This window comes from Manis javanica, chromosome 1 (genome assembly GCF_040802235.1).
Source record: "Manis javanica isolate MJ-LG chromosome 1, MJ_LKY, whole genome shotgun sequence".
In the NCBI taxonomy this organism is placed as follows: domain Eukaryota; kingdom Metazoa; phylum Chordata; class Mammalia; order Pholidota; family Manidae; genus Manis; species Manis javanica.
The window spans coordinates 9,685,829-9,713,543 of NC_133156.1; the positions used below are offsets into that span (position 1 = coordinate 9,685,829).

Sequence of the window (27,715 nt, forward strand, 5' to 3'; positions counted from 1 at the left end):
TATCTTTGAACTGTTGGATTATATCACTAGGCTTGGGTGGAGAATGTGGATTTAATTCAAAACTCTACTAAAGCTCATGCTTCGGAACAAAATCTGGGGAATGTTAGCAACTATGGAAACCTCTTTGCATTTTATATCATCAAATCGTGAGCAGTGGGAAAAACTGAAATTAAAACTTCAATACTTTTACCAGTCCTATTAAAACTAAAGTATGAGATAATAATGTGAAAATTATAGTATACCCCAGAGAATGTTTAGGAATGTTACAAGACATAAACTCACAGAGACACTAATTTAAAATATTAGACAACTGGAAAATGTGTAATCCACGTGGGCATTCTTATGCCCAGTTCGTATCTATAACCATTTAAAAACTAAAATAAGAATTTTTCAAAATCTGAGACTCAACAGGTCTCGCTGAAAACATACAGACTTATATCAAGTTTCTATTTTAAAACATGATTTCCATATTTATAAATATATGTAAGTATGTCTGATGTAGCTTTCACCCCACTATCCAAACAGTTGCATTTATTCAACTCAGTGTGGGTCACTTAAGCTACCTGCATGAACCTACCATACCATGTACATCCAAGGTCGGTGACTCCACAGAAACTGACTTGACGGTGGAGTTCCCAAACATTTTATGAGTTAATGATGTGATGTGATCACTTGTTCTCTTATCTACCATTTATGACAGTCATGGTATTTAAACCTCCTTTAGCCACAATTACTCATACAGATGTACTCTTTCTCATTAATAACCCAGCAGTAAAGTCTTAATGGGAGTTCTTGCAAGGATCAGGGTGATTAAATATAATGACTAAAGGACCATTAATAAGAAGCCAGGTCTTTTAACTCTTCTCTCCTGGGAGAAGTCCCCAAACAGAAAGCAACAAGCAGAGGGAGCAGGCAGGAGGGTGCTACCCTATTTCATTAAAGCTCCAACACCCACCGCCCTGCCGTACCTCAGTATGGCTCACCTTAAGCCCCATTTTTCAAAACCTCTTTAAAATCCCCACTATTACAAATGGGTTTGCTTTTATATCCATGATCCTGGCCATCAAAACTCCCACTGGAATGGTGGGAACAACAGGAATCAGCTGTGTCTGTTCAGTGTGAGCAAAATGAAGCAAGCAGGGTGGCAATTTTTACCACTTTTCCTCATCAAAATTTATAGAAAATTAAGAGCTCTTACATTCTCTCCAGTCCATTCCCACCAAAAAGCTGAACAAAACACAACAAACAAACAGAAAACATCTTGTCTCCAGGAGCCGCTTACTTAGGGCCCGGCGTGAATCTGGGGCACGCACAGGCATCTATGCACTCGCCAACCTTGAGCTGCGCTGCCAAGGACAGAACCTGCCAAATGTGCCACAGGACGGGCTAGACAATTTAAGGGCCTTGCTTAGAAGCCGCCTACAGACATGGACATTCGCTTAGCAAATCATATTAGCTCATAAACATTCAAGGCATTTTGCTCAGGGTATTACAGAATTCAAACTTGAGAAGTTCAATATTCACATTAAGCAATAGTTTTGCTTGTGCCAATGTGCAGACAACACACATTTAATTTTTCCACCAAGAACCCTGCAAGGAAAATTCATGAAATTTCTTTTGGGTTCTTAGAACACCAAAGTTAAAAAGAAATCACATGTAACATTTCTTATCAAAGACGATTATCTGATAAGAGTAGCATGTCATTCAGTGACCTCTTAGAAGGCACACCAAAGATATGCAGGAGCTGAAAAGCCTTCACGCTAAATATTGCCCTATGTAAAAACTGAGAGTAGAATGGCCTCGAAGAATCAGAGAGACAGACAGTGGAAGGAACGTGGAAAGCTAAAAGCTGAGCAGTGAAATTAAGGAAATAAAAGATCCAAAGACATTGGCACAAGCAAAAATATTGCTTAATGTGAATATTGAACTTCTCAAGTTTGAATTCAAATAAAGCCAACTACTCCACCTCCATGATAGTCACTGATACACTACTGTAGGGGGTAGAGTTGAAAAGGAAAACCTAAGATTTTTTCTCTTCTCTGATTGACAAAGCAGGTTAACCTCAAGACTTGGTTTCTCAAAATAAAATCGGAGAAACCAAAAGATTAACAAATATAATGAGAGAATAAGTCCAAAGACCATTTTCGAAACACTGAAAGAGCCACAGACCTTCCTCGGGTAAGGGAATGCCAACCTCCCCAGGCGCAAACCCCGGCCTGTCACTGGGCAGGGCGAGGGACGGCGCGGGGCCTTGGTGTTCTCTGTAAAATGAGCGCACTGCACTCAGAAACTTCCACGGTGTCTCTGGGTCTCAGATTCGAGGGACCCAGGCTAAGGAAACAGAGTGGTCCACAGTGACACTGGAAGGACACACTGAACAGGAAATGTTACAACGAACCGCAGGGGATTTGGAAAACGCCAAGAACGCCGACGACAGAGGGGTGGGGGCGGCGCGCAGAAACGCAGCCGGAGCTAATGCTTCCGGCAGCAGCAGAGGGAGAGAGGCTGCTCCTTCAAGGAAGAAAAAAGGCCAGGGAAGAAGACATCAGCTTGGCACCAGGGGTGCCAAGTCCTCTCCCTAGCACTGGCCTCCATAAACATGGCTCATTAATGCATGTGTGCCTGGCCAACAAGCCCTATATCAGGAGCTGTCCTGAGAGAGCTTATTTGGAAGCAAAATCCAATCCTGTTAAAAAAAAATACAAAGTTAGCAAAGCCGTGGAGTGCTCCCCCCCAGGGGGATGCAGAACGTGCGCACGAGGCAAGTAAAATGCAACCGGAAGAGAAACCAGACCAGAGCTCCGGCGTTATTCAAACATCCCCAGCCAATCCTCTTGGCCCTCTGCACCCACCATGCACAGAAGAGAACCCCAGTGAAATCGCAAGGGGGGTGACCCATCTCTGCATCCTCCCTCCTTCCCTCTCTCTATCCTCAGGTCCGCACTGCCTACCTGCAGCTGTGATGCCAGCCCGGATTTGCCTGGACACAACCTCTTCCTCGTACTCCACAACGTGTGGGAGGCAAACGGACCGGCACTCAGGCAGGGAGCCATGCGGCCGCGCCTACCCTCTGCAACACTTCGGTGACTGGGTCTAATTCTCCCGGGGCCCCTCTGGGCTAGATTCTAACAGCCCGCTTCCAATGCTCATGGGCTGACGTCATCGGCTAATAATTCCATCCTTCCAAGATTCCATATCCATATGCCGACATGAGCCTATTTTAAAACAGTGCCTTAGCCCCAAAATACCAATTCTGATGGTTGATGTTTTGGCTGCTGTGACAGCCCAGTGAGTTCACTAATATGTAAACATTAAGAAATAATAATGATAATAATCACAAGTAAATTAAGTCCCCCAAAAAAGACATTTCTTTAAGTGGATAAAATAATAATGAGCTGCATGTGAGAATAAAGTACACAAAATTGATTTTGATAAATAAAGCTATGGTTAACATGTGAAAGCTTAATTTGAAGGATGCCATATTTTGATCTGAAGGAAACTATTTTCATAGATAATATCATAAATCCTTATTTCAATATTCAAGCTTTCGGGAAATGCAATTTGCAGGCACCTCCCATCTGGTAAGGAGCATCAGAGGTTGCACCCAGACAGCACGTCCATCATCGGCTCACTCACCCATAAAGAATATAATCCGAAGAATGCTAAGGGGCCAGTACTAAGCAGCCACTGTGAGTCAAGCCCTGTGCTGGCTGTGCTACAGGCATCCTCTCCTCTAACGCTCACAGCAGAGCTATGATGTGGCCCTTGTTAGCCCTGGTTCATAGTTACAGCTCAGCAAGCTTGAGCAGACTGCCCAGGGTCACACAGCTAGTGAGCAGCAGAGCTGGGATTCCAGCCCTGTGTTTCCACTACTCCATGCTTCGTCTCCAAGTTCAAGCCAATCAGAACACAAGAACAGGCTTGAATATTTCATCAAAATGTAGCAAACTGAAAAATCAACTTGAAGGAGAAAGGAAGAAGAATACAAGCCAACTAAACACAACCAAGAGGAAACTATCTGAAACACAGCCCTTCATATGGAAAGTGGAGGGATGGACAGGTAGACAGATGGATGAGAGGATGAAAGGAAGGAAGAAGGAGGGAAGCAAGGGGCCAGGGGAACAGAAAGATACAGAGCTGAGAGTGGAGAACGTGCAGGGCAACATGGCAGCTGAACAGGCAAAGACCAGCCCAGCTACAGCACCCCTCACACTGTGCTCCACTAGGATGGGGTGTCTTTGGCATGACCTCCGGCAAGTCTGCCCTTGAGCTTAAACACTACACTGAGCTTTGGGCACTTCATTTCAAAGGAAAAGCAAATCACAGTGGAGAGTTCAATGAAGAATTACACCACCACCAAAAAAGCAAACAAACACAAAGATTAAGAAAGGAGATCAACTTGGGTAGGATTTCAAGCATTTATAGACAGGACTAAGGAAGACAGCTCTGTGCACGTCCTCTCCCACTTAACGCCACAACCTTTTAATCCCTGGGGGAAGCCCTCTGCCGCAGGGGCATCAGGAATGCACACATTTCTTCTTGGCCGCCTGTCAGGATACTACTGAGATGCACTGCGTCAAAAGACTGACACATGATGTCTTTGCACAAGTCCAGGTTAGTCTCTGCCCTGGGGGACACAGGAGGGATGTGGTAGCCGGGCCAGGGCTGCAGCTGCTCCAGGGGCAGCTTGGCTCTGGTGGGGCAGCTTTCTTTGGGAGGCTCAAGGGCACCTCCCAGTCCAGGACACAGAGCAGCACCATCCCCTGAATGGCTAATGACAATGACAGGGGAGGACCATCCAAATGTCCTCCGTACAGCCTCTGGCAGGCACTGGGAGAAGCAGAGGCAGAGTAAGCAGAGGGTTGGAAGAAAAGATAACAGAACCGGGATACATCCAGCAGCCACCACGTTTCCAACCCCGAGCAAAGATGCCTTCGCAGCAGCTTCTTTCTCTCTGGAGAACCCTGACTGTTTTTCTCCATCGCTTCTGTGAATAATCCTGACAGTCTCTTCTACCCCTAGAGTTGAGCTCCTTCCCACAAGCTCTTTTTCTATATAATTCCATACAAGATTTATCATACCAAATCATAATTATTGGCTTTATATCTGACTCCCCCAGCAAAGTTGCAAGTTCTTCTTGAATCAGTTCTTAAGATCACCGGCAGGAGTAAGTACCATCTGCATTTGCATGCACAGTCCACTCTCGTTCAAGGTAGTTTTGTTCTAAAAAGCCACAAGGGACAGTGAACTAGGGAATACTGAACCATTGCTCCTGAGGGAACACAGGGAAGGTTTCCTGCGAGCCTCAAATTGTACCATTTTTGTCAAACCATCAATACATAACCTTGTTTTACGTGTTTCTGTTTAATATTGTTGACTCGTGGACAGTGAACTCACAGCTGACAGCACCATGACTCATGCCTGCACAAAGCTTATCTATCTCACATATTTTCTCCATAACACACATTACAACCTTCCTGCACTTATGAACACTAGACAGCACTTCCGCACTGTGCTTGGGGGCATTTTAAACAGCAAAACAACCAGCAGAAAACACAAAAATGTGAAACACATGGCACTAAGTAGATCCCGAAAAGGACAACCATTCACAGTATCAGCTGATACAATGGCAGAGTGCCACCTCATTGGACCCCAGTCAACACGTGCCAACGAGACAAATCATTTTGCTTCTTTGCGCATGTCTGCAAATGACCCCGCAACAGTGCCATGAGTAGAGATTTTCAGGTTACAAGCAAGTTTTAGCAAGTAAGCGAACTCAGAAACCGTCATCAAATAAGGCAGATCGAGAGCATTTCCTGCACCTACCAACACAGCCGATGTGCATGAGCCCAGGTGATGTGGGTAATGTTTGTTGACTGTGAAAGTAGGCAAGAGGTGAGTGTGAGTTTGAGTGAGCAAGTGATTGAGACCAAGTGGGCTGCCAGCAGCATTAGTTCAGGCACTCAGACACCCAGCCGCTTGAGGGCAGCAGGCAGCTCTGCAACTCAAACCCATCTAAGAAACAGGCTCGGGATGAGGAGCTATTCAGGGTTCTGTGTGATCAACATCTGTTCTGAAAAAGGAGGTGAGAGGTGAGAAGGACAGGGTGGGGGCAGGCGGACCCTAGGAGCCCAAGAGGGCAGCAAGTGGTAAGGAGTGGGAGCAGCCCGGGGCTGGAGGCAGTGAGGCTTAGTGAGCTTGAGCGGTCTTGTCCCTAAGGCTATTTCTGAATTGTCCTCACACCCTGCTGCTTACAAATTAGCGAGATGTCCCGTGTGACCAGGACACCAGGAGTCAGCCCTGTCAGCAAACTATGCAAATGAAATACTGTCACACAGATGGCCCACTCCTCTCAAAAGTACGCATGAACTGCTCTTGGACAAATTCATTTTCAAATGTTAATGAATTCACAGGAGTTTTGTCAAGATGTGTCACTTAAATCAAAAGCCACAAGGCCACTATCACATGGAGCTCCCTGACATGTTTATCAGAAGGGAGCCTTGTACTCAAAATGATCAGTAACCGCTGTGGTCTGTCCGTCAACTCCTCAAACCTCCAAGACCTGTTCCTCAGTTAGATGTTTATACGCCAGCATCTGCCTGGTTTTCTTACCACAGAAAAAAAAATCGGTGCTTTGAGATCCCACTGACAACACATTCACATGTTCAATATTTATTTAGTGCCAGATGCATGCAAGACACTGTTTTACGTACTGGCAGTTCAGTGGGAGACAAAAGTGACCAAGTCCCGGCCTTCATGGGGCTAGCCCTTTATGAAATGGAATTCTAATAGGGACGCTGCAGGACTAGGTGCTCATTGACCTTCCACCCCGAAAAACAGCTTCATTAAGTGCCTGACTCACCACTCTCTCAAGTTTTCCTCATCAGGCTTCTCTGGCAGGGACTGAGGCACGGAGACTTCAGGGAATGCAGTGTGCAGCAGGGAGCCCATGGAAAACCAAGGGTGTGAAGAGAAGAGCTGGGGTCATGTGTAGAAGCTGCCCCTGTCCTGGGAAGATTGTGCAGACTTCTGAGCCAGCAGAAAGACGGCTCCTGAAGGCGTGTCACCTGGCCCTGTCCTCCTGGCACCTCTAGTCCCAGAAGGGAGGAGAGCGGTCATGAAGCTATTAGTTCCTCCTTCCTGAAGCCTGAAAAGTCTTCAGACCTGCATCCTGTGACTTTGGTCATCAGTAACTTCGGATGTTTTAAACATGCCTCAGACAATTGGTAAATGTAGCTACTCTGATAAGCAACATAAACTTAACAGAAATAAATAAGCAGTAATTTTTAAAAAGATGATTCTCCACTGACTAATGGCCAGAATATAGATGCTAAGGAAACAAATGAGCTACTCAATAGAAACTTGGCTACTAGAAAGGAAAATTAGTTCCCAAATCCTATCTCTGAAGGAAACACTAAAATCTCACTCTAATATGTGGTTAATTCTGGTAAAAAAAATATTTTTTGTTCACAAAAATGGATGGCCACTCCTACGCCTACGTAGCAGACAAGATTTACTGATTCATCCTCTTTAAAATCATAATCTGTCACTTACTATCTATGTGATCTTGAGTAAGCCACTAAGCTACTAACTCTCACTCTCCTCATCTCTAAAACAAGGACATTGTGTGAGCTAAATCAAATAATATACTAGAAGATGCCCTTCTGAAGTGCTGCCCTCTCTATCATCAAAGAATTACTACTTGACCCTTTGAAAATCAGCAATGTACAGACACAATATTAGGCAACGCTCTGTTACCCAAACCGCCCATTTCCAGACCATGCTTGCTCTCAAGTAGATTACTGAACAAAATCACCCTTTCATTTCCTGTATATGAATTACATTCTTTGGAGAGTCTATGTACAGGACATGCCCAAACATCTACCATCAAAGTGATCTGAAATGACACACCACAATGACATATTGCTAAGTCGAGTGGAGCCTTGCTCTTTGGCATGATATCTTGTTCCACAGACACATACGTTCATTCTGCTTGCTCAAAAGTTGCTCACAATTGCCCTTGCAGGATGCCTACCAGGGACAAGAAGGCCTCCAATAAACTTCCGGGGTGCACCTGCCTCCCCAGTGCACCTCTGACCCTCCTCCCGAGGACTTCATACCTACTAGGAAGTTTTCAAAACTGGTGTCCACAGATCCCTGGAAGACACAGGACCTGATCTGGGGGGGGTACACGTTTTCTACCAGAACTTCTTCACTTTGTCTTTTCATTTCAGGAAGAACTAAAGGAATCATTTTAAGGCTATTCTGGACCCAGCTATAAGCATGCACTGCCACCCAGGAATATATCTGTATTTAAAATTCCTTTCATTGCTAAGCACTACTTTCAATGCTACTTGCCATCAGGGCTAACAGGAAAAGAAAAAGGCATGCCTGGAACATCAGTGAAGAACAGTGATTCAACAGGAAGACACTGGGGGAACGCTGTCTTCCTGAGGTGTTCCGAGGAACAGGAACAGGTGTGCTGAGATCAAACCGAGCAGGGAGTGTCCCAGTTGTCAGGCCACATGGCAGTGTGGCAGCACCTTAGTCTCCATCAGCAAATGCCTCCACTACATTAAAACCACCATGCCAATTTGGATCTTATTGGTCTTACAGTTTACTGTGAATTTTAATATAAACATGTTTGGAATCGGAGTTGCCAAAGAGATTTAAAGAGCTTATACTTGTACATATTCAAATAACATAATAAAAGTAATTTAAATCTGTATCACGTTCTAAAGATCTGAGAGAGACTACTGTTTGTCTTAAAGAGGTTGACTTAAATGCTAAAGAACGTTCCTTCATTCTGGGAGAGATGGAGCCAGAGAGTCTTGCCCACCTCTACCAACTCCATGGAAATTATTCAAGGATCTTCTTTGGCTCACATACCTCTAGCCAGTAGAGACAACTGACCCAACAAATGTACTTTGTTTACGTGCACAGGAACCACAGTTAAAATTCATCCCACCTTGGTTATTGATTACATGGATTCACATAACCCAGGGCCCACCCGTGTTTCTGGAAACATGATGATCCAGTCTCCCCAGTAAACAGCTGGTTGACAAGCGGACCTGTCAGGATGATGGTCAGGCACCAGAGAGTCGGTCTAAGAGCTGCAAGAACTCAGCTGGAGTCCTCACTCTGGCCCTGTGAGCTCCGGGCCTTTGAGCAAGTCACTGAACCTCAGTCACTTTCAGGTTAACAGTTAATGACATACCTCCTGTGGCACCCAGGGTGCTGTAGGCTGACAGCAGCTACATGCTAGGCAGTGCTATTGTGTCTGACACCCAGTACTCAAGGCTCTGCATGGAAGTGGGTTGTGGTAGGCTGAGGGGCTGGGTCAGCAAACAGTTGCCATATTGCCACCTGCGTAAAACATGCACTGCTGGGCCTTTAGGAAACAGAAGGTTTATAAACATAGACACTCTGACCCCTAAGAAGTTAATCAGTGGGAAAGACCAACAGGAATTAAAATTCCGGAAGGAATAAAGTAAATGCTATAAAAGGGATACAAACCAGAAACCCATGTGTCATGCTTTTCCATCACTCTTACAGATTCCACGCTCTCCTTTCCTACATCAGTACGCCCTCAGTGGTTGGGCTACCTTTTTTAATGTAAAGGTCAAATATCTTTCATTAAATGCAAGCTTCTTGAAGGAGATTAATTTTTTCATGGGACGCTTTTTTAAAGAGATATTTATTATAGTCAATTATCCTTGACAATTTAAGGTATCCTGATATACTGAGATAATTTAGATGAGGTCCCTAAGAGTAACTATCTGAACCTAACTTGTCTTCTCTTTGATAAGAACAAAAGTGGCAAATGTAAACTAATACTCTAATACTTTAATCCTCTAGCCAACCATGTACTTCCGTGTGTGTGCATGTGCTGTACGTTTGAAAGCTTATGTGCCTTAACTTCTCTGCCCTTCCTTTTCTGAGACCCCTATTGATCCCTCAAGACCCAGTTTAAATGTTACTACCCAATTTCCCCAAGCAATTATTTATAAACACTCCTCTGAACCCCGAAGACATGTGTGCATTCCTCTAATACAATGCATTTCACATTGCACTGAACTTTATTCATAAGTACATTTCTCAAACCAGATTTGGAGATATTTGTTATATTGTTATGCACTTAACACAGTGCTAAGCAAACAGTAGGTATAAATGTTTGTGAATGAATGAGCAAAGGAAGGAATAGATGTATGAATGAACTAATACATGAACATGATAATCAAACTCTACCCCAGAGCTAGAATTACTCAGGTTTTCCTTAAATCATACCATAGACACATCAGGAACATGGCTTTTTCTATTTCCACTTCCCAATAGGATATCAGAATCCTTTATATTTTTCTGAAGAAGAGTTACCCCATTCACCTCTGACCTTTTATATCTTCTCCCAAGTAAGCTTAGAAACAAAAGAACTAAACAGGTGAAAAGGTAAAATTAATTCCAACATGCATTTTAAATCCATTTTTGCTACATTTACACATTCATTTACTTTATAAAGTGACTATTTCCCCATATCTCCTATCTACCTTCTTTCATAATGAGATCGGTCTTTTCAAGGTTTCCCAACAAAACTTCTCCATTTTAGTTACTGAGCTTTACATAACCTTATACAGGTTAAATTCTTCAAGCTACAATTTTAGTTACTGAGCTTTACATAACCTTATACAGGTTAAATTCTTCAAGCTACAATTGTTAGTGTATTTAATAATGAATCACTGGCTGCTTCTTATCTTTTGGTCGCTCTCATGCCCATTGCCACGCCAGGGATGATAACCACAAACACGGTAGAAAAGGTGATTCCTGGCCCCAGAGGAGATGGGATCTCTCCCTTGTACTTCCCCCGACCTGCATTTAGGTACACACCAAAGGGACAAAAATCTGGCTGGCCGGGGGGGCTTTCTTCCCAGCTCTCTACATAAGAGGCAAAAAAGATCTCACTGCATAAACATTTTGTGTGCACAGAGAACATCACGGGTTAGGCAGACAGGACTCAGGAGTGAAGCCTAAAAAATCCAAACCATCAATTCTGAGACCTAGAGGAAAAAGAAACACTCCAGACATCTAAGTCAAGCTCTTCACTTTATAGATGAGGAGAATGAGGGCCTGGAACTCCACTAAGTGGCAGAGACAGAAAGGGCACAAGTGTCCCGGCTCCTATTTCCATGCTCTTGCTACTGCACTACTTCTCCAACCTCAGTCCCATCCTGCTTGGTCTGAACACACCAGGGACAACACATCCCAGTCCAATTCAGCCTGGTAATCCAGCACTGTAAGGAAGACAGGGCATCTTCCTTACGCTAGAGCGCTGAGTACACACTGACCTCCCAGAGGAGATACAGTGAGGCCCACACCTCTATGTTTAATGGAGCATAAAAACAAATCACAATGTTTATTTAATTCATTTCAATCCAGCAAGCATTTATTGAGCTCCTACCATGTGCAAGAGCCATCGCTAGGTGTTAGGCAACATTAAAAAGAAATATGCAGCCCACGCCCTTGTTGATACACTAAGGAATGCAGAAACACAATTAACTACTCTATAAATCATACTGTTACTTGTATGCTAATGGAAATATACACAAAGTATCACTGGGGCCCAGAGGAACACAAGAAATGCTGTCCAAAATAACCAGGGCTCAAGTTAGCAGTGTGGTAAAGAGGCAATACTTTCACTGAATCTTAAAGAAAGAAATGCTCCTCCATGAGGTGGAGAAGGGAGGAGCAAAGCATGGAGACAAAGGGACTGACCTGACCACACACACATTAGACGTGTTTGGAGAACAGTAAGGAGATGGAGTCAAATTACAAGGAGAAGAGGGCAGGAGATGATGCTGGCAAAGCAGATCCAGGCCAAGTGGGCTGTGAGAAGTACTGAATACTATGCAAAAAAAAAAAAAAGCAGGCATTCCCCTTTAAAGGCTAGTATTTGAAGGGGTCGGAGCAGAGAAGTGGCACTCATGTCTGGGTTTAAAAAGGTAATCCTCCTGCCAGTGTGGAAAACGGAGTGGAGATGGAGATGCTCGACACAGAGAAGCTGCTTACGATATATTTCCACAAAGGAAATCACAGCACAGGGAAGCCTTCTCGGAGACCCCAAGCAGTCTCCGAGCCTGACAAGACCATCCCGTGTCAAGGACGGTGTGCATTTCTCAAGCACAGAAGGAAGAGTCGTTTTGCCTTCCCCCAGATTCTCCCGGTGCCTCGCTGGGATTCCTGGACTGGGGCTGTCAGCTCGCCATGTGGCTCTGTGGCTGCGTGGCAGGGGAGGCAAGAAGTCCACTCCTAGCCACACACTATATGCTTGAAAAGCCCTAAAGAAGGCACTTGGGACTCACAGAAAACAGACAGTTTGACTTCCCAGAAAACATGCCAAAATGAGGGGTCTCTGACTTTCTGCCACCTGTCCACAATTCCGGGGGGCGCTTTCCCAGGTCCTCAGGGAGTCCGCACGGAGCTCTCCCCGAGTCCTGGCCCCGTCCCCAGGGCGCACCCCAGCCTGGGATCCCCAAGGCAGGAGGGGCCAGGAGCAAGGACGTCACGGGAAGAACCCTGGCAAGGGTCTACAGAGGCAGAGGCCCCCATGCTGAGCGCAGAGGAGACCCCCGAGGCCGTCATGCTGCAACTTCCTCAGAAAGAACAGTCATCTCCCCTGAGGGAGGGCGCCCCGAGGGCGGGGCAAGGGGGTCCCGTGGGGGCGCCGGACACGCCTGTTTGCTCATCACCACAGCCTTTCAAAAAAGGTTCTGCCATAATCTGTGTTTATAAAATATAATAACACATATGAACAGTATTATATATATACATATATTATTTTTTATTATATATATATTATTTTATATATATATATAAATTTTAATATGCACCGTTGAAATCCATACTCCATAAATATTTTCTGGTGGTGATATGTGATCAAAAAAGTTTGGTAAACTTACAATAAACCATAGTGCCTTCCACCCACTTAAAGTCAGATTGTGCCCCATACTCAAAAAGCATTTTATTGATTTAACTGTGACTGACTTAATTAAATCCATATTATAAGCCTAAAAGTGAAAATAATCTAGGGGGTGAAAAAAGAACAATGTCACTTTATATTTTAAAAATTTTATAGCTTCTGTGTTTGTACTTAAAATTGTTGAAAGAGATACATCTGGGAAGAAAATACGTTTACCTAAACCAAGAATTATGTTTAAAAAGCTAAACTGAACCCTACACTTAAATACGTATTTTAAAATAATTTATTCTAAGAAGTACTTTTTTAAAAAAGACTTAAATATCTAACACAGCCAATCTATCTAGAATTCAAGTTTTGCCAAGGCAGGAAAACAACCTTCTGCCGTTAAAAATTATGTGTGCTATATTCAAAGTACATAGGTCATAATTTAGTGTCATCTGGAATTTTTGAGTAAAAAATTTGATACTACTTCCAACCCTCTGTGTGTGTGTGTGTGTGTGTACACATATATCTATACTTAGCAGTATATGGGAAGCAAAGGAATAGAACTAGAAAAAATTTCTACCTATGCTATATGAAAATGCCCTTCGTTTCTGTCAAGAGAGGACTCCAGAACTTCTCCCACTCTGAATGTTTTAATTTTCAATTGTTTGTAGATCTAATCAAAGTTTTCACATTGCAGATAATATGGATTAAATTCTCATTTGACCATCAACAACCACAGTGAAAAAGATTGATTTCATTATAAGTTTTTTGTTGACAACTCAAATTCATAGATAGTAACTAATTATCTATTATTCATAGTCACACATTTACTAAAAATACATTAAGTTCCTACTGTGTCCCATGCATTGTGTTTTAGAAACTGTGCTAGCATCAGTGAAAGAAGATGTAAAGTCAGTCTCCTCCTCTCAAAGCAGAAGCAGAAATCTTGTCTCATTCATTGCTGTCCCCAAGCACCTAGACCAGTGCCTGGCACCTGGCAGGCTATAACAAATACTTCTTCACTACCTCCCCCAAGGAGCTTACATCCCAGTGGAGATAGGAAGTGAGAGGGAAAAAAAAGAAACTCATAATACTTGCAAATAATTGTAATGTTTTTATATTGCTCTTTCACATACAAGAATACTGACAATAATTTCCATCTCCCCTCTCTCTACATAACGAAAATCTTATGTAGCTCAAAGAATGGGTTTATACTCACTGCACAGTCTATTTCTAGCTTTAATTACAATGCTCAGCAAAGCCTGGGAGATCATTTCAATTCATTTCAAAAATAACTCCCATTCAATACAAGAAGATGGGATTTTTCACACTTGCAAATTTTTTATTTACTTGATAATGAAAATGGTTTGGCATATAAAGCATTTCCGTGGAGACTTTGGTCTAGTGAAGATCCAGGGCTGATAACTATTAATACAAACAAAATGCTTTTCCTGAAAAAGGTAAAAACTTACACTCTCCTTCCAAACAGACTCAGTTTTCCTGGCTATTTGTAATCTAGAGCAAATGCAGTTCAAATGAAGCATGAGGCATAAACATTGGCAAAGTCTCTCCCAGTACTTACTGATCCATACAGCTCCCCCTTCTCATTCATCCCGAGGTAGAGTCCACTGTCCACGCCTCGAATGCTGACCAGACCCACTGCTATACTGATAAATTCCAGAATGCCTAGGAGACAAACAGCAGATGGCAAAGATAGGTCAGTGCACAGAGCATTTCCGTCGTCTCAGCATCCCTAGGAGTTTTTGAGAGGTCGCTGAGCCCAGCTCCCAACTTGGATAACCTTACGCTCATTAAAGAAGTATCTTCTCTTAAAACCAAAGCCTAAAAGAATTGATTTTTCAACTAAATTCTATCTCACAACAGTAATACCAAAATGCCGATCAACATGACACATCACAAACACTTTAAATATTAAAAAGCCACTAGTTACATAGATATGATAAGCAGTGAGAGGACAGATAAACCAAGGTACATGTTCCAAATAACCTAAAAGAGTATAATTTAAAAGAAAAACAACTTACTTCCACTGTATAACTGTGAAATTAAGTTTATGTGTATGGGCATCAATCAGAACACATTAAATTTAGAATTTATGTCTTATGGCCCTCCAAATAAGAGTAGGTACCACTAAACAAAGACTTGCTTGGCTTATATATGAAAAATATCTGGTGTTTATTGTATAACCTTCTTGAACTCCACCTGGAAAACTAAAATAGCCTACACTCGTCCTAAAACTAAATAGCCTACACTTTTCTGCTTAAACAAAGTATTGACTTTTGCTGTGCTTATCTAAGCCTCAAAGAGATAGTTAAACAATTAAGATAACATAATATTCTGGGGGAAAAAAGTACTGGTTCCAAAAATGCTCTTGATTTAAAATAGGCATGGAATACTATATCCCAAAATCAAATCAACATCATGATCTTTCTTTATTTCCTTCTTTCCCCTTGCTTACCTAAGAATAACAACACCTAAGCAGGCATAAATCCAGAATTTTATGGCCACACAACAGCAGCTTCGATTTCTCTAACTATACTGCTGTTTTAAGATGATTATCCAACAGTATATTTGGGACAATGCTCATATTACCTGTGCTTAGCCATTTTCTCAGTGTTGTTATAAAGTGCTACACACTCAGTGCAGATCTTGGCTAATGTATTCCAAATATTGAGTTGTTTTTAAAAATATCTTCAAATATTGAAAAATTTACTTACATTTAAGAGTTCAGAAAAAACTAAGGATAACATTGTGGTATAGTCAGTCTCATGTGACTAATAAAAAAGCACTTACATGGATTTTTAAACGATTAATTTTGCAACTCACAAAATAGACTGTGCAGTAATCAAGAGAAGACATGAGCTACATAAATCTAATAAAGCAAAGAGTTCCAGGGTGATGTAAAAAAGGGGAGATACTTCTTATAAAGGAGTATTCCTAATTCTTTTATAAGTGCAAAATGTAACAAATATCTTGTGCTTACAGTTTACAGAATATCTGGACCTGCAAAACTATTTATCTTAGTAGAATGTGAAATAGGGTATGGGAAAATATAAAGAGGAATTAAAAATTACATTTTGGATCTGGTAATTTGTGACTCCATAATCAAAAATAAGCTACTGGCAATATTTCCATGAGATTCTTTTCATATGAGATACACTCCCTCACTGACGCAATCATTTTATTTCATTGTATTGTTTCTAACTCCTGTAATCAAAAATAATTAACATTGTGGCATTTGATTACTAGTAGGAGTCACATGCATATGAATCTCTTCTTAGCTACCTATAAACATACTATAATATAGGTCATAGTTATCCTGAAATTAGTGTAAGGACTTCATTAATGTCCAATTTTCATTATCAAAATAAAAATAAAGAACACTTTGCCCCCTTTAAGGTCTGATCAAATTAATGCACCATTTAAATGGAAAAGGTTTAATTATAAAACTAAAAGACACACATCTTCTATGAGGGTGTTTGATGATCTGTTTTCCTTAAACAAGAGGCAGCTCTGAGAACTAATAACAAATATCAGCCGTCATTGCCTATCAGGCCCAATAAAAAACAGGCTGTAGGTGATCTCATGAAACATTTGACTGTCACAAAACCTGAGGACAAGGACAACCACACTAGCTGGGACACTTGAGCATTCAGTCTGTGCCAAATGGGAGACCTTCTCCCATTTAATCCTCAGAATAACCTGAGGCATTACAATATTTTCATCTCCAGTTTACAAATGGGGAAGCTGCAATTTAAGGATGTTAAATAACTTTCCCCCATGCGATCAGACTCCAAAGCCTATATCCCTATTGATGATGCACATCTTATTATCAGTTCTACCTTTTTTCCATGTATCCATGATTTTTTCTGTACCATTTTTATATAGTTATTCCCTTGCTAGTGACTAGAAGATGTTACCTAGACCAGACTCCTCAGGCCCACTGGGGAGCACAAGAAGTAGCAGAGGTCATGAAAAACAGGTCAGCCCTGGGAATGTGCTCTTTCATCATGCAGAATTTGGAAGGGTGGCATCTTCTGTGTATGTACACTATTTATCCAAATTGTTTATGTGCACATAGCTTTTCTTGTTAAAGGACTTAGCTTCTGTAATTATTATTATTATTATTATTATTATTATTATTATTATTATTATTATTATTATTATATACTTTGGAAGTGAAAGTATTCAGATAAATATCTTGTTTTTTCCTGGCATCAACAAGATAGCTATAATTCACATCCACTGACTTATTCAATAAACAAACTGTTACTGAGTGACTATTCTCAGCAAACACTCTACCATGTGGTAAGTATATAAAGTTGAGTACCATATAGCCCAGGCCCCATTCCTCTAAAGAGCTTCCCATCTAGTGGGAGGCAGGACACATAACCAGGTTAGTATAAAAACAATGTGGTGAATGCAGTGAGAGGGAGACTTTCAGGCTACCGTCAGAGCCTAACAATGAGTGGCTCACTCAGGCTTTGGACAGGAGCAAAACGGGCGCCACATAGGAAGGACTTACCTACTTGAGACCCCAGGAGGAATAGATTTCATCACCTCAAACAGCTCCTTGAAAAGTAGAGGCTCAAAAAAACAACCCAGCTTTTAATGAGGTCACCTCACAAATGAGGTGAGAATGACCCAAGGACAAGGAGAATCCCTGAATGTTTGAGTTACAGCCTCTGTATGTACACTATTTATCCAAATTGTTTATGTGCACATAGCTTTTCACTTTCACCCTCGTTCAGAGAGTGCCAGTGTTGTTAAGGTCAGAAAGACCTGGAAACCTGGCAAGATCCCACCCCTCCCAGATTGGAATCCTCATCATTCCTGGTACCACCTTGTCCACAGTGAACTCTATAATCTCCACTGGGTCAGCTCACTACCCTCTGGGCCTGAGCCAGTGCCAAGCACGTGCTTCCAACCAAATCATTTGCATACAGCCCACTCCCCATGGTATTCATTTACATGAATGTGCAGCAAAGAGGAGTCTCAGGATCACTAAAAGCCCAGAAGCAGTCTTCTGTGTAGAATCATTTAAGTGTTTAATGGTCAGCAGGAAAGGAACTGAATCAAGGAAATAACAAGGAAGAGAGGAAAGAACCAAGGGAAGGTGCGAAGGAGGGAGGGAGGGAGGGTGGGACTGTGCCTAAATTAGAGCTGTGCTCATGCGCGTACCTGGTGGCCTGTCTCTCCTCTTCAGCAAACACAGCCTAGACATCCTCAGTTCCCAAGGACCACAGTATTGGGTAGTGAAGGAGTGACATAGGAAGAAAAGGGTCAGTGACTAGTGGCATTTGGCTATTCCCTTTCACAGCAACCAACAGTTTTCCATGAGGATGTGTTCACTGGGCCCAAGGAGGTCTGATGGGGTCCTAGGTCGTCCCTGGTCCACAAGATGCTGGGTCAATTCCTGGGACTACTTCAGGAAAACGACCACACCGGACTCTCATCCTTGCTGCACAGTCACTAGGAATTAGTGGTCAGCCACAGAGCTCCATTCAAATGGACCATTACCCCAAAGGTGGCCCAGCTCCTGAGAGCCCCTCTGTACTGGGCCTCTCCTCCAAGACCATACCGAGGACAGCCATGGGAAGTGGGTGGGCGGGGCAGAATCTGTGCCATCCTGGCCCAATTTAAACAACCCCCTAACCTAAAAGCCCCCAACATTTAACAGAGCTGCATTCTTCAGAGGAAAGAATGTGTGCAGACTGAGCGGAGAGGCAGGACATGAGGCTTTCCAAGATAGATTAACCCCCCTCCCTTCTCAGCTCCCTGCTCCCCCAGAGAATCCCACACCAGGGCTGTCAAATCAATCACCACAGAGCCTGCATCTGAGAAGGTCCCCGTCTGCAGCAACTTGAGCAAATCTCAGAGCCCACTTAGGAAATGACTAACGGAATGACAATTAGAACCCCATTAATTTTTCAAGAATCTGAACCAATACTGAAAATAGCTCCTTAAATAGGCAGCCTTTCCTTTAGTGATGTGATGATATATTGTTAAGTCAAATACACGAAACAGAATTTTTTTAAGTGCAAAACCCTGGAAGTAAGTTTTTTTTTCACCTCGTTTTTAAAATAAAAAATTCACACAGTTCGTCATATTTTTCCCCTCTAGTACCACTTCTGCCTAATACCTGACCCCTTGAATGGGCAGCCCCCGGTGCAGCACGCATCTAGGGTTCTGATGAGAGTCTGGCCTTTCAGAGCCTCTGCTCCAGGCCAAAAGGGGCAGCGGCGGTAAGCAGGCCATCTTCCACCCAGCCCGGGGGTCCACTCACCTACTCTTCCTTTTGCCAGGCTAAATAATGGATCAGGCCTAACGCTCAGTTTTTTATTATTCCACACTACCAATTCTTCAGTTATTTTCTGTTTATTTGCCTCCATCTAGCAAGTGTTTTTTTTTTAGCAAGTGTTTTAAAGAATATATATATATATGAATATATATATAACGAAACGCCACGCTCCCCCAGCCTATCATCTCCCAGAGATACAATTCCCAGTTCCTTTCCTCCATGCTAACCTGATCTCCACACCACCGCCCCCAAAGGAAAAAGCAAAGGGCTCCCTCAAGGTCCCACCGAAGTTGTCATCGCCGCAGCTCCTGCTGGGACCACAGTAAGACTCCCCGCCCCCAGTCCCCTGCACTGCTGCTGCTGTGTCACCGCCAGGCTTCCCAGCTAGCTGCAGTCACCTGCGGCTGCATGGGGGTGGCAAAAATAATTTTTCCACCACTGTTTCGTCCGCCGCTCATTTCACGTGGAATGCGCACCTTCTATTTTAATCAAGGCGTAACCCCCCACCCACCCACTACCCACAGCTGCTCTTTTTCTAGGAAATCGGAAGGGAAACTGCGGGTGAAGATGAAGTCCCCAGAGTGGAGCCGGGGTGGAGAGGGGGAACTTCAGCTAGCGGGAAGGAGGGAGGAAGGTGAGCGCCGACGGGGTGCGGGAGCGCCAGGTGTGACAGGCTGCCGCAGCCCCTGGGTCCCCTCGCGGAGCTCGCTCTCTCCTCCTCCTCCCCGCGCGCCGCCGGGTCCTAGCGCCGCCGAGACTTCCCTCCGGGCGGGGCTGGGGAAGCGAGGATTGGAGGCTCCCGGCACGCGCGCAGCGCTGCAGAGGTTGCTAATATTGGGACCTGCCGCAGCGGCAGCAGCGGGAGACCGCGCCACTGCTGTCACCCCGGGGGCCGCTTCTCACTGCAACCGGATGAAAGACTTAAATAACCCTCCTTCCCCACCCCCACTGCGCACAGCCACCCACTCAGCTCCATCCAAACGAGGGTGAGTGGCACAGCAGCGAGCTAGGCCCGCCCTTCCCCCCGCGGCCGGCTCCCGGCCGACCCTCAAGCTTGCGGCGCGGCGCCCTCCACCCTCACCCCGAGCCGGGGCTCCCCTCTCCTCCCACCCAACATTGCCCCTACCTACCCAGCCAACACTGCCAAGTAGTCTAAGGAGTAGAGATGCCACCTCCTTGGCGACACCTTTTTCCAGCCTCCAGGATTGGGAGTGGGGGGAGGGGAGTTTAGTTGTCTTTTTTTATTTTTGGCCTCTCGGCCGTTTTATCAACAGTCTGATGACCCTAGAACGGGCCTCTCGTGTTCCCGCCTCCGCGTGGCCCCCACCAACCCACCCTTGCATCCTCGCTCTCCCGGTGACAGAGTTACTGGATGTCTAATGACTCGATTTTGTGTAGCAAACGTCCTACCCTAAAGGTGACTACATTGGAGGAGGGGGTAAGCCGGAGGCAGGGGTAGGAGGGTGGAGGGCGTGGAGGATCCCCAGGCAGAATATCCCACGGTCTCTCCACGCCGGGCCCCAGCTTGCTGCACCGGGAGAGCCGAGCGCTCTCTCAAGGGCAGGGCTCGGCTAATTCACACAATGAAACCCGCCCTGGCCGAGGCCCTGCAGCAGTGTGCCCGCACTGCGCCCCGGCGCTCACCCGGGGTCCCCCGGGCCGACAGGCCAGGGCACGGGAAAGCTGGCCCGAGGGCCGCGAGTTTCGCTCGGGAAATTGGTTAACAATAGCACGCCTCTCCCTAGGCCCGCCTCCGCAGCCCTTTGTCCCCCCCCACCCTTTCCACCGCGACTCCGGCCTTGCCCGGCCAGGGCCCCCGACCCACCTCCCCCGGCGCAGCCGAGCCCATCGACTCTCCGAAACCCAGAACACGCGCTCTTCAGAAAGGGGGAGAAGGATTGGAGATTGGACAGTGGAGGTCAGATGTCCGACCTCCAGCCTGTACTCTGTCCCTGCCACCAACTCTCCCGCCGGCTCACGCCTCCAGCGGTTCCCACACCGCAAGCGACCGCGCTGCTTGGGGCGGCGGCTGTCAGCCCCGCTGCACCCGCATACCCACACAAAGAGAAAGCGAGGGGACTAAACTTGGGCAAAAAAAAAGCCGATTCCCTAAACGCAGCCAAAAGTGTGTCAGCCCCTGCCTGTCGCCCCCGGACTCATGGAGTCCCCGCAGCACCGTAGGGCTCACCCGAGCGGTGTGAAGAGGGAGCTTGAAGACGAGCGCATTTAGGACCGCGCGGAGCTGGCAGGGTAGCCGCCAAGTGCGCCGCGGGGCCCGGGCTGCCAAGCCGGCACCTGCCGGCGGGGAGCGCGGGAGGACCAAGGGTCCGGCCGCTGGGGCGCACCTAGGCCGCCCGCCCACGCCGCTCGCCCTGCAGCGGCGCGGCCCAGACTCCCAACGGGTGATCGCTGTCGTCCGGGCTCGGCCATCCACGGCCGCCCACTGCCTGTTTTTCTGGTACCAAACGCTAGGCACTGTAGCAGCCCTTAAAGCGGCCAGATACAGCAGCACTTTTGGTAAAGTTTAGTCTTCTCTCTGCAACAATCAGAGCTGCGTTTACCTCTGCGGGGCTGGGGATTGTAGGTTGTATTTCAACTGAGTAATTGCAAAGCTACAGCTTTTTTTTTTTTAAGCATAAAGGGGAAACAGCCAGAAATATTTACACTGGTAGGTTCACTTTGGGGCTTAGGCTCGACGGTGAGCAAAGATAAATTCCTGGGGCTTGTGTATGTGGGATCATCCCCGTCCCAGGCCTGAATCCTCCTCACCTTCTGGCATCATCTACAGCCCCACAAACCTAAACAGATAGTTTTAAATCGTGTTCAACATCTGGCATTAAAGCATGAGGAAGAAAAATCACCACGGGACTTTATTTTTTACGACCTAGTTTAAGTGTTGTCAGGTGGGTTCACTCAGAAGTTACCTCCTTCCAAAAGTCTGGTTGCCCAGACGGGTGCTTTTTTTTTTTTCTTTTAGGTAAATCAGGAAAACCCCAAGAGTCCTCCCCATTTCCCCCATCAGCACTGTGCTCTCTGACTTAGTGCGGTTGGACTCTGGGTGGCCCCGCAGGCACGTGCGTGCGGCCATTAAAGTGGACAGTCACCAACCCTCGGGTCTGCAGCCCTCAATGCTGAGTCACAAATACCCTCCTCGGGAAATGAAATCCTCGGAATGCCCTTTAAAATCAGCTTGCAGTTTTTGCACGCGCGAACACACTCAGAGAGCCACCCAGGAGACCCACACGACCCTGGTGAGCGTTCAGCCCCTTCCAAGTCATTTTCCCCCAGCGCCTCTGCCTCTGCTGCTCCAGGGTCTAAGACACGATTTTAGCCCTCCTCCCAACAGAACAGTCAGCAACCTTTGCCTACTGGGTCTTCAGACCCTCATAGTGAGAATAAAAAATACGCTTAATTTACAATTCAAGCAGTATACTAATTAGGAAAAAAAGGGAAGGGGCAAAAATTTCATTTGGGCACAGGATGATAACCCCTGCCTTAAAGAAACAAAATGATACCCACTGCCTTCAGGAAAATGCATTAAGTTCTCAGTAGTTAATGATTAAAGCTCTAAACTCGTGGAATCAACTCATTCAAAAGAAACTTCCTAGACCCGACCTTCCCGTGTATTTAACGAAAAAGAACTAGAGACTTGGGTTACATTTTAAAATCATGCACTCCTTTAAAAAAAAAAAAAAGCCTTTCAATGTAGACTTGCATCAGTGACCATGGCAGATCTGCAATTCCGGAGGCTTTTTTTTTAAGCTAGCAAAACAGAGACAGAGACAGAGAGAGGGAGACACCCCTTCCCGCATCCCCCGCCCGGTCACTACCTTCTTGGTAGTTATAATCCAGAACATGTCATCGCATGGAGACTAAAGGGTTAATGGTATACCTACCAAATCGGCTGTGGTCTTTCCTGGTTCCCTGGATAGTGCCATTGGGGAAGATTTCTAAGTGAAATCCAGTCCTGCAGTAAAGCTGCCTCCGCCTGAGAATTCCCTTTAAGTGATCCAAGTCCGTGACTGCGGGTCCCCTGGGAAGCCCCCCTGCTTCGGACTGACCCAGGTGGTCACTTAACAAAACCGGACTGTCCACCGGCAACACAGGCACATTCCCAAACGGAACCGCATCCTGCACACCGAAATAGTTCCCAACTTCACCTAAGGGAGCCATCAGAGGACTCGGCTTTTGGAGCACAGGAATAAACAATAATGACGGTGTCAACCCAGGAGATATTAGGCGAGGTATATCCAGCTCCCCTCCCTTACCGCAGTTGCAGAGAGAGGAAAAAAAGGTTCTTTTCTTCAATCCATTAAATGCATAAATAAAAGTAATCTGTTTCACTGGCACAGGTTCAAGGTCAAACCACTGATAGTCTAAGAAACCACTTTATACTCACACACTGACATACTGATAAACATATCTATGTATCCCTATAGATAGATCCCCAGCTCTTAGCAGGCAGAAAGGTCTTCGTCCCATCCGACCGTAATAAGGAAAAAAATCCGTAGTTTCTCCATTTGGTTTGAGATCAGAATGACCATAGCAACTTAAATGCCTAGGCGTTATTATAGGGATTTTTAAGATGCACAGGCTACGTCAGAATTTACGGATTCCGACTCCAGGAAGGCATGCGCTGTTTTTACTCTAACCGACTCTGCAGACATCAGCATGAATCCTTCAAGGGGAAAAAAAAATCTCACGTTGGTGGCCGCAACAAATCTCCCCTCCTGGTCCTCCCTCCAAAAAAAACATACAGTAATAATAATAAAACAAGAAGAAGAGGAAAAGAAAACTTTAGGCGTCCAAAGCTAGTATCCAGAATTCTCCAGAGTATCGGCAGATGTCCATTGGCTCTGAACGGGTGGCGAGCGGCGAGCAGCGAGCGAGGAGAGCCTCAGCCGGGAGCTCGCGTGCAGCGCTGGCTGTCGCGAACAGGTGTTGCCGCGCCGGCTTGCGGAGCGTTGTAGCCGGCGGAGCGCTCCTCCTGCGCAGCCCCCGCCGGCGCGCAGAGTGGCGCAGGCAGCGGCATTGGGCTGGGTTTAAGGTAGCGCCGCGGCCGCCCGGGCTCCCCGCGGTCCTAGCGCCCGCCATGCTGCCCGCCCTGATCTGCCGCAGGCCCCGCGCGGCTTGCCAGCGCGCGGGACCTCCTATGGGACACCAGGCATCCCGTGCTTTTCAAAGGAAGCACCCACAGAGGCCGGAGACAGAAATTCCGAGCTTACCGAGACTCAAAGTGGTCCTGCGGAATTGAAGCCGGTAACCTAAAATCTTTCTCCATGCGTTGATGAAGGTTCCGATTGCAATTGGAAAACAACTTTTCATATGGACTGTAACATTGCATTGCATTATAAAATAAAAGTTGAGAGAGTTGGAAGGTAAGGGGTTTGATTTAATAAGCCTCAATGTACATGGCAGTTTAATTTTTCATTCTTCTGCCGGGCACCCAGTAGTGCAAACTGTACTGCAGGTAAGACGGGCGGACGTAACCCCAGCCCCCCATTCCACACGTACATACACACGCATACACACACGCACACACACACGCAGATGTGGCACCGTTTCGGTTTGGTTCGGGAGTTCCGTCTCTGGGTTTGGGGTGTGTTTACGTCCAGCCTGCCGCCGAGTCCAGGCGGCCGCGGTGCAGTCGGCGGGGTGGGACGACAGAGAACAACCTCTGTCCCCGAGCTCGACTGGAGCGCGTCTTTGGAGAGTCAGGGTGGAGCAGAGCGCTCCGGTGGGCTCCCTCCCCCCCACCCAACCATGCCATGTAGGACGAGCTGTGCCCACTCACGCCCCGTTTTCCGCTCGGGGAAGTGAAAGGCGAGCTCCCATGACCGCCGCGGAAACTGGAGAGGGGGGTGCGAGGCGCGTGGGGGCGCCCTGGAGCCGCAACCGCTGCTCCCGGCTCTGTCCCGGGGGCCGCACGTGGAAGCCTGAGTCCCAGTGCTGGGCTCGAGTTTCTTTTCTCGCGGCCCGCTGCCTTCGCGCCCCTCCAGAGGCCGGGACAAAGATGCCCGCCGCCCGAGGCCCTGCCTGGCCAGGCCGCCCGGGAGCCAGCAGCGGCGGCCTCCGCGTCCGGAACGCCGCCCGCGCCAGGTACCCGAGGCCGCGGGCTAGGAGCGCGGCGCCCCACACCTCCCCCGCCGCACCCACCCGCGCGCACACGCACACTCGCCCGGAGCCCGCCTGCGGGCCCCGTCCCTGCCCCTCTTTGTTCACATTGTCTTAGCAATGGCCCTGTTCTCCGGGCAAAATGGTGAAAGTTGCCGAGACTTGAGCACAGCTTGGGACTGTGGGGCGTGCCGGTGAGCAGCAAAGTCGAAAGCAGAGACCGGACCCCGCGGCGGGGAGAGAATCGGAGCCTTTTTGGGCGGAGAAGTCGAATCTGCCTTAGTCGTCAGCTCAAGGCTGGAGGTGAAGAACCGGGGCTGGCCCTACTCGGGACGGAAGGTTTCGCCGGAAGATGAAAGGGAGCAATGAATTAGCAGATTTCTCGGGCGCTGGCGCTGCCGGCGACCTGGAGCGACCTTCCCGGGCCCCGGGGTGGAGGGCGTGTTCGCCCAGGCCGGAGGGCGGAGAGGACCGAGGTGGTGCCCCCTTCTTCCAGTCCCACACCCCTTTGCCGCAGTCCCGGGTCATTGGGCTTCCGAGCGCTGGCTCCGTGCCTCCTGCTTACGTGTTTATGAAGCACGGACCCCCTGCCCGTGGTATGCTCGGCAGTCACACCGACGGTGGGTTTTAACGGTAACTGCCCGGTGGCAGCAGATACAAGAAGCTGGGAAGGAAGTGTCACGTCTCATAAACCACCCGAGAGGCTCGCATTAATCACCAAGGCAGCCAGCAGCACTGGGTTTAGGAGGGGCGTTCCTGGACCTCTTGAGTACAATGTGCCGGGTCAGTTACTTTTTTATAAAATATGATGATAAAAGAGAGGCAGGCAGAGGCAGAGATGGAGGGAGGGAAAAGCTGCATAGGGAAGAGACGAACCGCGCGTGGACACTTCCACCAAAGACCGGACTGAACGATCTGCACCAGCTGTCTCCAGCCACATTCTTCGGGTCTGAATTTAGAGTGCCAGCCAATGAGCAAAACCCATTTCCGCTTCCGAATCCTGCAGCCTCGTGACTGTCACTTTAAGAGCCTCAGCAGTGGGAGAGAGGGCTAAGTAGCTGATGGGGCAGTTTCCCAGTTAGAAGGAGAGTCCTCTGCGCTTCTGCGTTCCACTGCAGTGGCTTTGGCCCACATGTCTCCTGCATCCCTAATTCTAGCTGCAGGAAGCTGTTGCTGTTTTCTTACCCTTTTAACTTGCCCATCATGTTTCCCTCCCTGCTTTGTGCTTTCCCATTATTGTAAGAGAAACAATGTCCTTCCCTTCACTGATCACATCACACTTGGGAACTCACGCCACTGGCTCTGGCTGACTTCTTCAAGATGCCCTTCCAGCTCTGTCATGATCATGTGTATCTATGTCCAGGCCTGCAGGTATGCTTTACAAGCATTTTCCAATTAATACATAGATGTTAAGCTCCAAGAGGAAGGAGGCCTTGTTTTCTAGAGACACGTGGTATAATTGGCTTAATAACACCTGCCTTGGAAGACTGTTGTTAGGAATAAAAGAAAAATGCACATAAAACACGCATCAGACAATAGACACTTCAGACATACTAGCTATTATTATACTATTCCTACTATAGTTCCCCATGGATCTTTGCAAATGGGGTATTCAGCAATTACTATTATTGATTTCAATCCCAAAGCTTTTTTAGGCTCTATCTTCTCAAAATATTTAAATCCTCCGGTTTTCCCATCCTAAAGTGTGTTATAGTTCTTTTCTACTGATGACTTTGTGTTTTGACCCAGATGAGAATAAATGAAGGAAGTGAAGACAAATGAAGAGGGATGAGCAGATCTGGATTCCCTCTTCCCCAACCCCCCACCTACACCCTCTGATGGATGGTTCCCCTCATGGGCCCCGGTGAGCCACTGCAGAGATGGTTCTGTATGTAAACATAGCCTGTAAGGCACAAAGCCCCTGGAAATTTAAGGGGACTGTTTGAAGAAGTACTCTGTTCACCTCCACTGCTTTGTTCTCCTCCTTCAATTTTCTTGACTGCCAAACGCAGTCAGCACAGATTCTTTTTATTCCCTTCCCATGACAGTGAAGGTGTACCTGGGCCTCTACCCTGCCGTCTCCATTTCCCTCGGTGTGACCCCTGTGTACTAGATGTAGGCTTTGATGGTAGGAGGATAGGACATTGCAGCAACACTTATTGGCTCCTTACTGTGTTCCAGACACTCAACTTAGTGCTTTTTACTTTATCTTTTTTAACCCTCAAAATTACCTTATGAGGTAAGTACTATTATTATCCCATTTACACAGGAGGAAACTGGCTTATAAAGAATAAGAAAGATGCCTATTGCAACAGAGCTAATAAATA

At 46.4% G+C, this 27,715-nt stretch overlaps 1 protein-coding gene across 1 annotated transcript in view; it reads right to left on the bottom strand.

Annotated features, from left to right (window-relative positions):
* Window positions 1-27,505, bottom strand: part of FGF9 (fibroblast growth factor 9) — a 35,783-nt gene extending 8,278 nt beyond the window's left edge. Inside the window, exons 1-2 of the mRNA XM_017653637.3 lie at window positions 23,171-27,505; window positions 14,538-14,641 (exon numbers count right to left, since the gene is read on the bottom strand). Of these exons, the coding sequence (XP_017509126.1) occupies window positions 14,538-14,641; window positions 23,171-23,447 (381 nt within the window). The 5' untranslated portion in view covers window positions 23,448-27,505. The remainder of the gene's footprint in view (window positions 1-14,537; window positions 14,642-23,170) is intronic.
* Between the last annotated feature and the right edge of the window lie 210 nt (window positions 27,506-27,715).